The 15107-nt window shown below is 38.7% G+C and overlaps 1 protein-coding gene and 1 long non-coding RNA gene across 6 annotated transcripts; one reads left to right on the top strand and one right to left on the bottom strand.

Annotated features, from left to right (window-relative positions):
* Positions 1 to 408: 408 nt before the first annotated feature.
* Positions 409 to 5995, bottom strand: LOC125799188 (uncharacterized). Of its 5 annotated transcripts, XM_049475255.1 has the most exons (7): positions 5726 to 5994; positions 5361 to 5473; positions 5068 to 5157; positions 4594 to 4680; positions 4076 to 4162; positions 2227 to 3718; positions 409 to 1705 (listed from the first exon to the last, which is right to left on the bottom strand). In XM_049475255.1, the coding sequence occupies exons 2-7, from the start codon at positions 5464 to 5466 to the stop codon at positions 1483 to 1485; spliced, it is 2085 nt and encodes a 694-aa protein (XP_049331212.1). In that variant the 5' UTR covers positions 5467 to 5473; positions 5726 to 5994; the 3' UTR covers positions 409 to 1482. The 5 variants fall into 5 exon arrangements, with proteins under 5 accessions (XP_049331212.1, XP_049331213.1, XP_049331214.1 ...); XM_049475256.1 differs by lacking the exon at positions 4076 to 4162 and having other exon boundaries at positions 5726 to 5995; XM_049475257.1 differs by lacking the exon at positions 4594 to 4680 and having other exon boundaries at positions 5726 to 5995.
* On the top strand, positions 1705 to 4538 carry LOC125799191 (uncharacterized). Its single transcript, XR_007438018.1, has 3 exons — positions 1705 to 1857; positions 1923 to 3942; positions 4369 to 4538. It is a non-coding gene; the product is annotated as an uncharacterized LOC125799191 (long non-coding RNA).
* Positions 5996 to 15107: the final 9112 nt, after the last annotated feature.

Raw genomic sequence — 15107 nt, 5'->3', positions numbered from 1 at the left:
TTGTGCTTTTTGGGATATTTTCTTGCTTGGGTTATTGTTGGATTTTGCCTTTTTTTTTTACAGTATTTTGCTTGTATTATTGTTGCATTTTTCGTGTCTTTTTTGGACATTCCATTTACCTTGATTACTGTTGCTATTTTGGGGGGGAACAATTCTTTGTCTTGGACCATTGTTATTTTGAGTATTTTTGGAAGTTGATATATCGTCGCTGTCCGATGAAAAGCACGTATCTCCAAAAACCGGACTTTTCAGGAAAAGCAAAAAACGTTTTTAATTAAATAATATTGGGTAAAATAAACAACAGATAACGCTGTTTACATATAATTTAGTTCTAAAATTCATATATATTATTTTGATTTCTTAAGTTATATAGTTTTATATGTTAAATGGACTTACGTGCTTTGTACACGGCAAAAAGGACATACGCGGGTGTTCCATACGCGGGCGTTACAGTGAATTCCAAAGAGTCACGTCCACCAAGCTGCGCAGTTTGAACGCTCTCCTTACACTCTACCGGTATAAATCATGTTTTAACGGGAGCAGAGTCTAGTATTACTGTTATTGACTAAAAATCACACTGAATCCTTAGTGTGACTTATTGTTTCCATGCTGGTTTAATATCTGACGCGCGGAAATGCGCGATCAGCTGATCCTCATACCCCAAAAGAGACCAAACATTACATTAAAAAAAACTACGAAAATATTTTTCTACAAAACGGGTTTTCCCCAACACAGCATATTTAAACAGTTGATTATATTAGCAAGACCTGGACTGTTTACATATTGTTTTGCACAATACCTTACTGCCTTTTAAAGAGGCAGGATGCATGCTCCTGGTGTCCTCTGCTCCCACCTTTTGGAATCAACCAATGCATACATCTTTCACAAATCAGTTTAGCCAGATAACTAGCTAGGAAATTCCTACTGAACAATTCTTAACACTAAAATCTGAATAATTCAGAAATATAATTCAGAAATACTGCATTGTAAAATATTTGTTATATTTTAATCTATTCTGCATCAAGAACACAACATGACAGATATTTATAGATTTATTAAGAAATGTTTTACTATGTCACTTAGATACCTTTCAACTAATACAAATTTAAAAGTTACAGACAATGTAATTTATAAATCAAGTTATTATTTACTGTACGAGGAAACGTCAATCATTTAATAAAAACCTCATATAAATTTCAGATATGTACAAGAAAAAACATACGAACCAACAAACATTTCAATAGAATAACCTGTATCAACTACTAATAAAATGTTATATCTCTTTTTGATAAATAACTAAATTCCATGTAGATATTGGATACAAATCTGAATTACTTGTGGGAAATCATTAGGAAAACACATAAATCATGTTTTGAGACTCACAGTCAGACTCAAGAAAATGGTCTGTGGCTTTTTTTTTTTTATGTACACACGTGAGCCAACTCCACATTAAACAGTGAACCTGCAGACTGGTGATGCATATCACTCATAGTTAAGTGAATCATAAAATCCATGAAAGTCCTTGGGAATGAAATTCTTAAGTTCTTGGAGGTGCTTGTATTTCAGCGCCTTGATTCTCAGGCTGGATGTGTACAGTGGTAGCACTGTGGTGTCACTGTTCCTCTTCCTAAGAGTGGGTGAGAGGTAAGGTGTCCAGTCATCTGCATGGACAGTTTTGTAGTCCATGGTACCATCCACGTTGTACCTGAGAAAAAGAGGGTGAAAAGTAAGAATGGGAAAGGGGCCAGGAGATCAAAGGAAAACAGAGGGAAGAGAGCAAATGGTAAAAAACACAAAAAGTGTGCAAATTTATAACAGGTAAGTATAACAGGTAAGCATCTAAGGTAAGTATAACAGGTACGTATAACAGGTAAGCATCTATGGTAAGTATAACAGGTAAGCATCTATGGTAAGTTTAACAGGTAAGTATAACAGGTAAGCATCTATGGTAAGTATAACAGGTAAGCATCTAAGGCAAGGCAAGTTTATTTATATAGCACCTTTCATACACAACGGTCATTCAAAGTGCTAAGGTAAGTATAACAACAGTTTAATATAACCAGTAATGATACCAGGGATATATCAGTCGGGTGGTGATAAGAACTGCCATTATCTTAATCGCGAATGTCTGTTTTGTTAATTTTTTATTTATGTTTGTGCAACTCAATGAGACATAATTGAGCGTACTAGAGTGAGACAGATGAGAATCTATGTCATGGAGCATACCTGATAGCCCGGAGGTCAAACACAGTTGATTCTCCAGGGTTTTTGCCAGGACGGATGGACTTACAAAGCTTCAGCTTGCTGTAGTCCTGGAAGAAACTGTGGTTGACATATTGCACATTGTATGGCCTGGGATTGGACCGTGCTGCTCTGATCACCGTGGCATACTCGGCTGGAACATGGATGTCTCTGTCTCTCAGTCTTCTCTCTATCACGCTGTGCACGGAGTCGCATTCCATTTGTGTATGCCCTTTTTCCAAGTACTTCTGGGTAACGACCTTTTGCTTCTCAGTTGCAAACTTCAGCAGAGCATTGCTTAAAACTATGTTGCGATTTTGATAGCTGCATCCATCACTCCATAAGATGTATTCATCATGCATGCTGTGTTCCTCAAGGAAGTGGATGATACATGAAGCAAATTCATTAGCTGTGAGTCCACCTTCCCCTTCATGCCACAAATAATTAGTAGCATCATGGGTTGCCATGTTGTACATTGTGAAGTTGTGGACACCAAGCTTGGTTTTATAGTAGAGTGCTGAGGCTTGAAGTTTGGGGCAAAGAAGTAAACCCTGCAGATCCATACACACCACCATTGTTTTCTCAGTTGCATTGTTTTTATCTTCCTGCTTGCTCACTCTTGCTGACTCCTTCTTCCTGCAATGTTCTTCCCATGTGCCAGCATCTATGTTTCCAACTTTATATGAACAGCACGTATTGCACTGATCTTTCTTGGGGTGAAACAGCGAGAGATTTAATTGGTTAAAAATGCTACTGAATACTTGTCTTGAAAGAGACTGGACATTATTTTCTGCACAAGCATGGGTGTATTCAGAATGAAGATGGCTGATGGATTTAAAAAGAGGTTCCAAGTACATTTTTGTAGAGGAAGATCTGCAGTAATGAGATGGAACCTTAGGAAGGTCCTTTAGAAACTGCTGAAGGAACTCAACCTCTTCATTCCTGATGCTGGTTTTCTTTATCTTTTCAGGCTCTCTCCGGCCAACCCAACTTAGAAAGCACCACTGCTTGATCCCTAGTGTTGAAAGAAACATGCTCTGACATACCCTGGTCCTTTTGCCATCCACTTTAAGGTGACACAGAATGGATGCTGACCTCCTTGACTGTTCTTCTCCTGTCCGTCGTCTTCTCACAGGGCCTACATCTACCAGTGACACAACATAAATTTTCCTCTCCCTCCAGTCTAATTTTTCCCAGAAGTATTTAAAAATTGCCTCCCTGTCCGCTTCCTGTATTGCTTCACAGTGCAGCTTTTTCGATTTCCTACAAAATACAGACTGGCATGGCCTACCCATTTTTCTTTCTTCCCTCGTCACTTCCTCATTTTGCCTTCTTCCAAGATATGACTGACCCATCATTCTTCTCCTTTTCTGAGTGTTGACTTTCCAGGTCTCTGTGTTTGTCCGCCTTTTTGGTCTTCCCATGCGAGACTCTCCACCTAAAGCCTCCTCAGCTACATCATTTTCTTTATTGCCCTCTTGAAGGAAAAAAACAAACAAACATTCTTACTTCATTTCAAGTGTTTAATAAAAATAAAAAAAACACAACGAGTGTCCCAAACGCTAAAGTGTAAAGTGTTACTTTTCATATAACTAGCTCTGAAATTATTTCTAGAACAAAATGTTAAAATTCAAGTTATGAAATTAGTCTTGTCATTTATGTTACATTGGAATTTTAACCTTAAACAGGTAAGTATCTCAGGTAAGTATCTCAGGGATTTTGTATCAATATTCAGAACCGGGTCTGAGCTCTTATGGGATAACAAGTACATCCGTGTGTGTGTGTGTGTGTGTGAGAGAGAGAGAGAGAAAGAGAGAGAGACACACACACATACCCACTAGTTCAGATCCATTGTGTGCCATTTGATCTTGTCCATCAGCAGCATCCTCTTGTCCAGAGATATTTCTTGAACAATGTGCATCTTTAATAAAAAAACAACAGAAAAATTTGTTATTTGCTTTCTTGCATTTCCAGTGCTCAGCCCAATAGATCTCATAATTACGTGTCCCAAACCCTTTACTTTTCATATAACTAGCTCTGAAATTATTTCTAGAACAAAATGTTAAAATTCAAGTTATGAAATTAGTCTTGTCATTTATGTTACATTGGAATTTTAACCTTAAACAGGTAAGTATCTCAGGTAAGTATCTCAGGTAAGTATCTCAGGTAAGTATCTCAGGTAAGTATCTCAGGTAAGTATCTCAGGTAAGTATCTCAGGGATTTTGTATCAATATTCAGAACCGGGTCTGAGCTCTTATGGGATAACAAGTCCATCCGTGTGTGTGTGTGTGTGTGTGTGTGTGTGAGAGAGAGAAAAAGGGAGAGAGAGAGAGAGAGAGACACACACATACCCACTAGTTCAGATCCATTGTGTGCCATTTGATCTTGTCCATCAGCAGCATCCTCTTGTCCAGAGATATTTTTTGAACAATGTGCATCTTTAATAAAAAAACAACAGAAAAATTTGCTATTTGCTTTCTTGCATTTCCAGTGCTCAGCCCAATAGATCTCATAATTACGTGTCCTAAACCCTTTACTTTTCATATAACTAGCTCTGAAATTATTTCTAGAACAAAATGTTAAAATTCAAATTACTAAATTATTCTTATCATTTATGTTACATTGGAATTTTAACCTTAAAATATTAAGTTATGTACCCCCTTTCTCATGTAATAAGAAATAAACAGGTAAATATCTCAGGTAAAGTATCTTAGGGATTTTGTATCAATATTCAAAACTGGGTCTAAACTTTTATGGGTTAAATAGTCTCTCTTTCTCTCTCACACCCACACTTCTCTCCCTCTGTGTGTTTTTCAGACACATACCGTCTTTTTCGGATTCATTATGTTCCACCTGATCTTGCACATCCTCAGTGGCCTGTTCTTGTCCAGAGATATTTCTGGGGCAAAGTGCATCTTCAATAAAAAGAAAAGAAAATATTGTAACAGTGCCTGCACTAGTTGACCGAATTCAGGCTTTGTTTTGAAGAGTAAAAACTTAAATTCTGAAATCTTTACTCTGTCTGACTTAATGTTAATACACATTTTCCATAAACCTTGCTCCTCACAAGAGGACTCAATGCATCCTAACACGACTTCTTCTTGCCTTACAGCCTCACCCTCTTCCTCGTCTTCCTCATCTTCCTCACTAAACACCTTTTCCTCCAGTGTCCTATCATACGGTACATTTACCAGTGCACATAGCTCTTTCAATGAGAGAGACATTTCTGGTCTGAAAGAGACAGATTTCACACAAAACATAACGTTAACTGCCTGACCCTCTACTAGTTAGCTAGCTAGCTAATGTGTGTTTTAGACAACTAGCTAGCTAGCTAGTTAACTTAGCTGACTAGCCTTTAAGCAAGTTAACCTTATTACGAACGAAAATCTGTAATAAACACTGCTCAAATGAAGTAACATAGAACTGTGACACATATTTACACGTGTTAGCGACTAGTTAAAACAGATACAGTTTAATTCTTACCTTGAGTGTTTGAGCTACGCTGCCGGAGAACAACTTTCTTCACGTCCACAGAGAGAGGTGGCGGGGGTTGGGAGGAGGAGATACGCGGTTTGACAGACAGGTCTAGCAGCCAATGGAGATACGCGGAAAACAGATGAGCGATTTTTCAGACTTTTGATTGGTCATTTTCATCTTCACTTGTATGGATAGGTAGAGATGCATTCCCACATTCAACACATGAAAAAAAGTAAAAAACGCAAAAACTGGAGATACGTGTTTTTCATCGGACAGCGACGATATATATATATATATATATTTATATATATATCATTTATATTTATTTAATATTTCTTTATTTTATTTTGGCATTGTTGTTGCTGACAATGGGGCATTGTCTGTTTGGGGAAACCTAGTAAACGTTTTGTACTTGTGTATGCTCTGGTGTATACTGGTGTTCACTTTTTTTACGCTTTTCTCTCATCAAATTAGGGTCCGGAGTTTGTTAGTAACTACTGAGCTTGGTCAGAATGTTACACCTCAAGTGTTTAATAAAAGCAGCAGCTAGGCATGCTGGGACTGATTCTATAAACATTAGTGAAAGAATGGGTCTCAGGCTCTCAGGAGCTCAGTGAACTCCAGCACTGTGGTACAGTGATAGGAAGCAGCTCCTGTGCAACAAGTCCAGTCGTAAAATTTCCTCACTACTCCGTACTAAACATTCCACAGCCAACTGTCAGTGATATTATAACACAGTGGAAGTGTTTAAGAAAGTTAAACCCCCTGTTCATTGTGCCAAGTCAAAAGTTTGGTAGAGGGGGGATAATCATTATGGTGTGAAGTTGTTTTTTACCGGAGGTGGGCTCGGCTCCTTAGTTTAACTATAAGGAACTCTTAATGCTTTAGCATACTAAGAGATTTTCGACAATTTCATTCTTCCAACTTTGCAGGAACAGTTTGGGGCCATTCCCTTTTTGTTCCAACTTGAATATAGACCAGTGCACAAACCAATATCCATAAAGACATGTATGAGCTTTGTTTGTTCTAAAAGAATGGTCAAATATGGTCGAAAATCCCATAAATACACTACTAAACCTTGTGGACATCCTTATCAGAATAGTTGAAGCTATTATAGCTAAAAAAGAGTCAGCTGATGTCATATTAAACACTATGGATTAAGAATGGGACATCACTCAAGTTCATAGTTGTGTATGAAGAAAGGTGAGTTCATTCTTTTGGCAATATACAGTTATCAGATGTGGAAAGTAATGAATTACATTTACTCAAGTTACTGTAATTGAGTAGATTTTATGAGTAATTTGTAATGTTTAAAGTAGTTTTTAAAATAGATAATTTTACTTTTACTCAAGTACATTTTGAGTCCGCCGGCGCACGGACGCTCGCATGTGGAATAACGAGGCAATAACGTCCTCATGCAATACAAAATGTGCCCCGCCGGACAGAGCTGTCAGCTTTCAAAACTTCCACATCAAACCTGTGAAATCATGTGGTGGTAAGTATTTTTATCATTAAAAAATCTGCTTGAATGTAAAAAAAAAACATGTAAATAGCAGTTAAGGCATAGAAATTGCAAGTTAAAAAATAATAATGAACTGTAAAACTGTAAAAATACAGTATATAGTCACATATATTACCATAACTTTTTAACCGTAAAAAGAAAAATGGATCATAGAAACCTATGCCACTTATTCTTGAAAATGTTTTATGGGGTGGTCTGAACAAATACTGCCTGAAAGGTCCAAATTATTATGTGAAATACTACGTTATTAAAAACAATTTAATTTATGATGTTGTGGTTTTTGTACATCAAATAATTAAAAGAAACGATGTAACTTTTACTCAAAGTAAATTTTAAATTGAGTATTTTTTTTACTTTTACTCAAGTAGATTTTTAGATGGGTACTTTTACTTTTACCTGAGTAGAATTTTAGCAAAGTAAAGGTACGTTTACTTAATTACATTTTTTTTTGTACTTTTTCCACCTCTGACAGTTATGTACAGTGCCGTGAAAAGGAAGTTTTGGTAAATGTGAGACTTGTTCTTTTTGGTCAGCAGTGTTTTTTATCTTGGAATTCTCCCATGAAGACCATGATCTTAACTGAGGTGAGTGAGATCCTGCAGTTCTTTAAATGTTGTTCTGGGTTCTTTTGGGATCTCCTGGATGAGTTCTTCATGCCCTTTTGGAGTAATTTTGTTCGGTCGGCCGGTCACTCCTGGGAAGGTTCACCAGTTTTCCATGTTTTTTTTTTCTCCATTAGTGAATAATAGTGAATCACTGTGGTTCTCTGGAGTCTCAAAGCTTTAGAAATTTAGACTTTATAACCTTTTCCAGACTGATAGATGATCAGTGACTTTTTATTTTCTCATCTGTTTAAGAATTTCTTTAAATTGTGGTATAATGTGTTGTTTTGTAGATCTTTTAGCTGCTTCATGTTGTCAGACAGGTTCTATTTACGTGATTTCCTGATTCTACACATCTGGCAGTAATCATAAATAAGTGTGATTAATCACAGTTAATTAACACTTTCTCACAAAGAGTTAGATTGGTTTGGATAGTTTTTTGTCCATTAATAAATGAAATAAATATATATATATATATATATATATATATATATATATATATATATATATATATATATATAAATGCTTTTTATATTTACTATTTACTGTATATCTTACAGTGTCTTCATTCATAGCAGGCATAATAGCTATGGTGACAGTAAGGAGTCTCGTTCCTGATGTGGAGTCTGTTTGTTTGTCCTTTCTCTTTCACAACCAGGGCCAGGAATGGACTGGAAAATAAATCCAGTCTTAATATTTTGTGAATACCAAGCTACTGCAGTCACACTGCCTCCACCTGTGGCCTGTTGAACAGTGCAGAGGTTCCTGTGTAATATTTCATGTGGTTGACACAGTCTAAGGCATCGCTGCAGTCATTGAAAAACACGTCGGCTTCTTTCATGAGTTCCTTGTGGTTTTGTGATCCTGCTGAAGCTCGAGCATCCACAATGATATTCTTTGTTTACCTACCTTTCCTGAATCTCAGTGTGTTTTCACACCTGGAAGTGTGGACCAGAAATTTTCCGCTTTATTTTCAATCTTCTAGGCACCATTGAAACCACCACTCTGTAAACATGCTTTGGCAGCTGATTGACATGTGCTATCATGATGTCGGATGTGAATGTAACTGGCAGCTGCCATGACTGATTCTACAGTGATTCCTGTCATTACATTAAATTGGCATGTAACAAACTGCCATGCTGCCATCAAACACTGCAACATATGCCAAAAAATTACTCGTAAAGCTACCATGACACTGTTAAAGTAATAGTCATGATCTCTAATGAGATGACAGCAAATTAAATCATATGTCAGTGTTATGAAACACAGTTTAAGTAAAATCTTATTAGGTAAACATAGTAGACTGTGATTAAAAAAGATAACAATACTTCACTGTAGGACGCTATTGTAAGGCTACACAACGCCAATAATTACAATGTACAGGTTTTGTACAATGAAACTGAAACACCTGGTTTTAGAGCACAATAATGTATTGTGGAGACGGACAGTTCTGGTGGAAACAGGAGAGTTGAGGTGCACATTGAATTCTGCGTGATTTGGGCAGCCGTGGTTTTATGTTTTTTGGATACAATCCGGGTTAGCACCCGAACATCCCTTTCAGACAGCTTCCTCTTACAGCGTCCACAGTTAATCCTGTTGGATGTGGTTGGTGCTTCTTGGTGGTATGCTGACATTACCCTGGATACCGTGGCTCTTGATGCATCACAAAGACTTGCTGTCTCGGTCACAGATGCGCCAGCAAGACGTGCACCAACAATTTGTCCTCTTTTGAACTCTGGTATGTCTCCCATAATGTTGTGTGCATTGCAATATTTTGAGCAGAACTGTGCTCTTACCCTGATAATTGAACCTTCACACTCTGCTCTTACTGGTGCAATGTGCAATTAATGAAGATTGGCCACCAGGCTGCTCCAATTTAGCCATGAATCCTCCCACACTGAAATGACAGGTGTTTCCGTTTCATTGTCCAACCCCTGTAGTAACTACATTTACAATGACTAACAAATTCCATAAGCCTCTTTATGATGATGTCAGTAGCGCCGACTCATCACCTGAATGTGCCAGAGACATTCTAAGGAGCTAAGTGTGTATATTTTAAAAGTGTAAGATGTTGTACTTACCTGCTTCTTAGGTGTGTAAGAATGTGTGTATCCGATTGTATGTGATTTTTATGTCACCCCTGCTTGTAGGCAATGGTTCAGTCCTTCTTAATTAGGGGCGGGGCTACAAGTTTAAAAGAGGTTTTCCCTTTGGAGGGAAAAGGTTGATTAGTTGCTTTTCTCATTGTTCATTTTTTGTACAGTTGTACAGTTTTTTTTTTTTTATGTCTTTGTTGTTTGTTTGTCATGGCTGTGGAATCACTAATAATAATTCCATGTTCCAGAGCTACATGGTGGAGCAGAGAGAAAAAGACAAATATCTTAAGAAAGAAGCAGCAAAACAGGAACTGAGATGGCGCTCAATGCAACACCAGTTTGGATTATTGCAGGAAGAGGTCCTGAAGAGCCGAGCCGAGGGGAGACGTGAGCAGGCGAGTGAAACGGCGAACTTTCCTCAAACCCAGATACTGTATCTCACAACACCTTACAGTTTATGGGCTAAAATCAGAATCAACAAAAGCAGCTTTTCTGACAGCTGCCGCTTGTTCACATGGGTTGTACTGCACTGTAGGTACTGTAGGTGTCATGTACTGTATCTTTGAATGGTGTCCCACAGTAAAGTGTTAGCGGCTTCTGTGTGCTGCTGACATCAGCAAAGGTGTCTTAGAAACTGACGTCCTTTATATATAGTATAGAGAGTACAGAGGTCTGCTATGCATTTCTTCCATCTTGCATTTCTTCCACCCTTTCATCTGTTATGGTTAAAAAAAAAAGAGTCAAAAGGAAGGTTAGCGTTTAAACGATTACTAGCTCACGCCAGCAAATAAAAAAAAGAACAAATGTATAGAGTTAAAAGTCTACAGTTTGGACACACCTTAAATTTAAGGTTTGAGCATTGTTTTAAATTATCCTGCATTGTCCGCGCTCTCGTCGTTGGTGTCTCTCTCTGTCTCTCTCTCTGTATCTCTCTCTCTCTCTCTGTATCTCTCTCTCTCTCTCTGTCTCTCTCTCTGTATCTCTCTCTCTCTCTGTATCTCTCTCTCTCTCTGTATCTCTCTCTCTCTCTCCCCCTCGCGCTCCACGCGTCGTTGGTGTCTCTCTCTCTCTCTCTCTCTCTCTCTCTCTCTCTCTCTCTCTCTCTCTCTCTCTCTCTGTATCTCTCTCTCTCCCCCTCGCGCTCCACGCGTCGTTGGTGTCTCTCTCTGTCTCTCTCTCTCTCTGTATCTCTCTCTCTCCCCCTTGCGCTCCGCGCTCTCGTCATTGGTGTCTCTCTCTCTCTCTCTCTCTCTGTATCTCTCTCTCTCTGTATCTCTCTCTCTCCCCCTCGCGCTCCGCACTCTCGTCGTTCGTCTCTCTCTCTCTCGCCCTCGCACTCCGCGCTCTCTCTCTCTCTCCCTCTCTCTCTCTCTCTCTCTCGCCCTCGCACTCCGCGCTCTCGTCGGTGGTCTCTCTCTCTCTCTCTATCTTGCCCTTCGCGCTCTATAGCAAACGTTCATTTACAGTGATATCTGCCGTTCATGACACATAATGTGAAATAATTCCCATTCAAGTTCTTTATTAAAAATGTGTTGCGTTCAGTTCAACGTTCACAAAAAAATTAGTGTGTTCAATGAACGCATTATTTTGAACTCGTTCACGCACAACACTGGGATCAGGATGATGTCGGAGATGTGGGGTACGCTGTGTCCGTGTGCAGACCTTCACACTGTGAGTAATTTAGCCACACTGCTGATGCTGCTGCTGTTGTTATTGGGATGCTAATGGGTGAGCGATGCTAACGGTCAGATACAGCAGATTAGCACACTGCTGATGTGAATGTGCCGAGGCCTTCACACAGACCTGCACTACACAGAGAGAAATTCACACACACACACCACCTCAGGCTTTTCCACATCCCTCTCTCTCTCTCTCTCTTCATACCCCTCCTAACCTTTCTATGTTAATGCGAGCATCACTCATCCTTGATTTCAACTCCCATAATCCACCACTTCCTGAAAATGACAAGACAACCTTATTTGACATATTCCACTGAATCTGTGCCATTTCTGTGCCCAGGAAATGACACGTATAAAATGTGCACACACAATAACTTTAAATATATTTTATTAATAAGCATAATGTCTTGTGCATTGACCTAATTGCAAAAGTAAGATAAGTAATTAAAAACATTAATAAAAATAAATTAGAACACTGAAATATAGCTTTTGTTATATATTTGTTATAGCATACCTGTCCCCCACTCTCTAACTATAAACTTAACCACGAAAAAAAAAAAAATCCTTCAGAAATGTATTTTTTTTTTTGTTATTTTGTTGTTTGACTTCAAATGCCATCTATTCTTTAAAAGATATGTAGAATAAAAAAAACAAACTGGTCAAAAAAGCATGAAGAAAGGCCAATCAGGATGCTTATTTCTATATCTTTCTCTCGCTATTCATGTTTGTCTTCCTCTCTCGCGCTTTTTCTCACATGTGCACTTTCTCTTTCTCTTTCACTCGCTCTAAAAACATGATTTTCAGGATTATTGTATATGATTTACAGGCATCTGTGAGCCTCTATTAAAATGCAGGAGACTCCCTGAACTTTACATGATAGGTGGACCTCAGCACTAATTAAGGACACACGTGTAGTGACACAGTGAGCACATGTGCCCAGAGCGGTGGGCAGCCATAGCTGCAACACCCGGAGAGTGGTGAGGGTTAAGAGCCCTACTGAAGGGCTCACTCAACAGTGGCAATTGTTATTAACCCAGTGCTCTAACCACTGAGCCACCACTGCTTAATAAACTGTTGTCAGAAGAGTTTTTAATCACTGTCAGCTGTATGTAATTACACACATAAAAATCTATCTAAATATCTATATATACACTATCAGGTAGAGTTGTAGAACATCCTCACTTTTCCTTTTGATTTTTGTCATTTCATCTCTACAGGTCCAGTCAATAACCTGAAATAGTACAATATGTGGTGTACAAAATCTTAAAAAAGTAAAATAAAAAATTGTATATTGTGTATATTGTAAAACTTCGCTGTCCAACGAAAATCAAGTAATTTTTCCCATTTTCTCCCCAATTTACACGGCCAATTACAACAACCCACTCATTAGGACTCCCCCTATCGCTAGTGATGCCCCAACACACCAGGAGGGTAAAGACTAACACATGCCTCCTCCAATACATGTGAAGTCAGCCATCGCTTCTTTTCGAGCTGCTGCTGATGTAGCACTACCGAGTAGCATCACAGTGCGCTCGGAGGAAAGCACAGCGACTCTGTTCTGATACATCAGCTCACAGATACCTTGTGCTGCAGATATCACCCTAGGAGTGATGTGGGGAGAGAGCGCCATCTACCCACCCAGAGGGAACAGAGCCAACTGTGCTCCCTCTGAGCGCCGGCAGCTTGATAGCAAAGTTGCATGAGCGGGGGTTTCGAACCTGCGACCTACTGCTCATAGTGGCAGCGCTTTAGACCGCTGGACCACTCGGCGCAAGTATCTATAGTTTTATCTATTTTTAGTTTAGTACATAATTTGACCAGATAAACTGTCCCTTACACTGTGCCAAAATTCTTGATGAACGGACCAAAAGAAATACTTTAAAATAACCTAAAAAAAAAACTCTTTTTACATTGACTTCCATTGACAGTTGTTGTTTTTCATTGGACAGCAATGAAAGTACTTCAAAATCATATATATATGTGTGTATATATTTTAGCAAACAATTAATTGGTTAACAGCATACAGCTGGTTAGTAACAATGGATTTTAAATAATGTCAATTTACAAAGGCTTTGTCTGTAGTAAAGCAGTGCTGGAACAGATGGTGTTATTACTCTGTTACTCTCTACTGCAGCAGCATTTACACACTTACACACAGCACTTTCACACTTACATCATAATAATCACTAGAAAAAGACACAGAACCCAGGGAACTCTGTAACTGTTTAAAGTAGAAGTCTTTTCTTTAGAGAAATTACAGATGAAGCTAAAGAACGGCGAGTACCGTTTCCTACACCTTCAAAAGACTCTTGGAAACTGGAGAAAACTGCTACAGGAAGAGTCACGTCTGGCTGACCCACATGGAAACAGCTTTAGCCTTTAGCTCAGCTAAACATGATTAAACGAAGTCTCAGTTTTAGCAGTGAAGAGAAGAATTAGAGCTCTGACAGGTGAAGTGCAGGTAAACTTTTGACAATATTTACTATATATGGGACTTTCACATCTGTATAAGTTGTGAGGTGTTATCTTGTGACTAAGTGGGTATAGATAGTATATAGAATGATGGGACATTCAACTTCTGAAGTACAAGTGTGGGTATTTAACATTCCTCCATCCACAGTGTCACGTGTGTACTGGGAATACATTATAAAAAAAAACAATATTACAGCCCACAGTGGACAGGGCAGTGCAGTGGGTGGTAATGATGGTGACCGGTGGCTTCTGGCTAGGATTGTCCATGTGAACAAACAAGCAACTCTGACAGAAACCACTCACACCCACATCCACATTTAATGTAGGAGAGCCTGCATACATACATCTCAAAGCTCAGTGCATCATTCTTTAGCTTCCATTGGACATGGCAAAAGTCATGTCATGTCATGTTGACATATTGACTTGTTTACAGCAGAGTAATCGGCCTCATCACTTTCAGCCAAAGCCTAATCTAACCCTCTTAACTCTTTCAAAATGAATGTTAAGATGTGTCCTACTCTAAATCCTGACTTGAACCCAATCAAAAGACCTCAAACAAGCAGTTCTGGCCCAATTATCTGAATTAATTCCGTTTCTGAAAGAAAATTGGATTCACATTCCTCCATTTAAATCACAGAAAATGCTGGTTGTGGTTATTACTGGTGAAGGTCAAGCAACAAGTCATTCTATTTAAGGTGGAGGTGACCTTTTGTGCCTCACACCGGTGATTTGCATGTTGGATTGCTTTGTTATTTAAAGTGTTCTGAGTCTGATAAGCTTGTCTTTGCCTAATTTAACATTGTCCTGTTTAAAATCTCTAGCTGTTTTGTACGTGGCAGATGTTCGGCTGGAGTAAAAAATTGTTCTGGTTTGAACTGTATTAAAGGAAAAGGGAAATGGCAGGAAGTTCAGCTCTAAAGTAAACTTTCACATTCAGAAGAATGTAGAAGAAAGCACTAACTAACACCGGATCCGCAAAGCTGGATTATTTAGAGACAAAGGGAAGCTGTGACTTGA

The sequence above is a fragment of the Astyanax mexicanus genome, chromosome 2 (genome assembly GCF_023375975.1).
Source record: "Astyanax mexicanus isolate ESR-SI-001 chromosome 2, AstMex3_surface, whole genome shotgun sequence".
Lineage (NCBI taxonomy): Eukaryota > Metazoa > Chordata > Actinopteri > Characiformes > Acestrorhamphidae > Astyanax > Astyanax mexicanus.
This window is presented reverse-complemented; position numbering and strand designations above follow the sequence as displayed.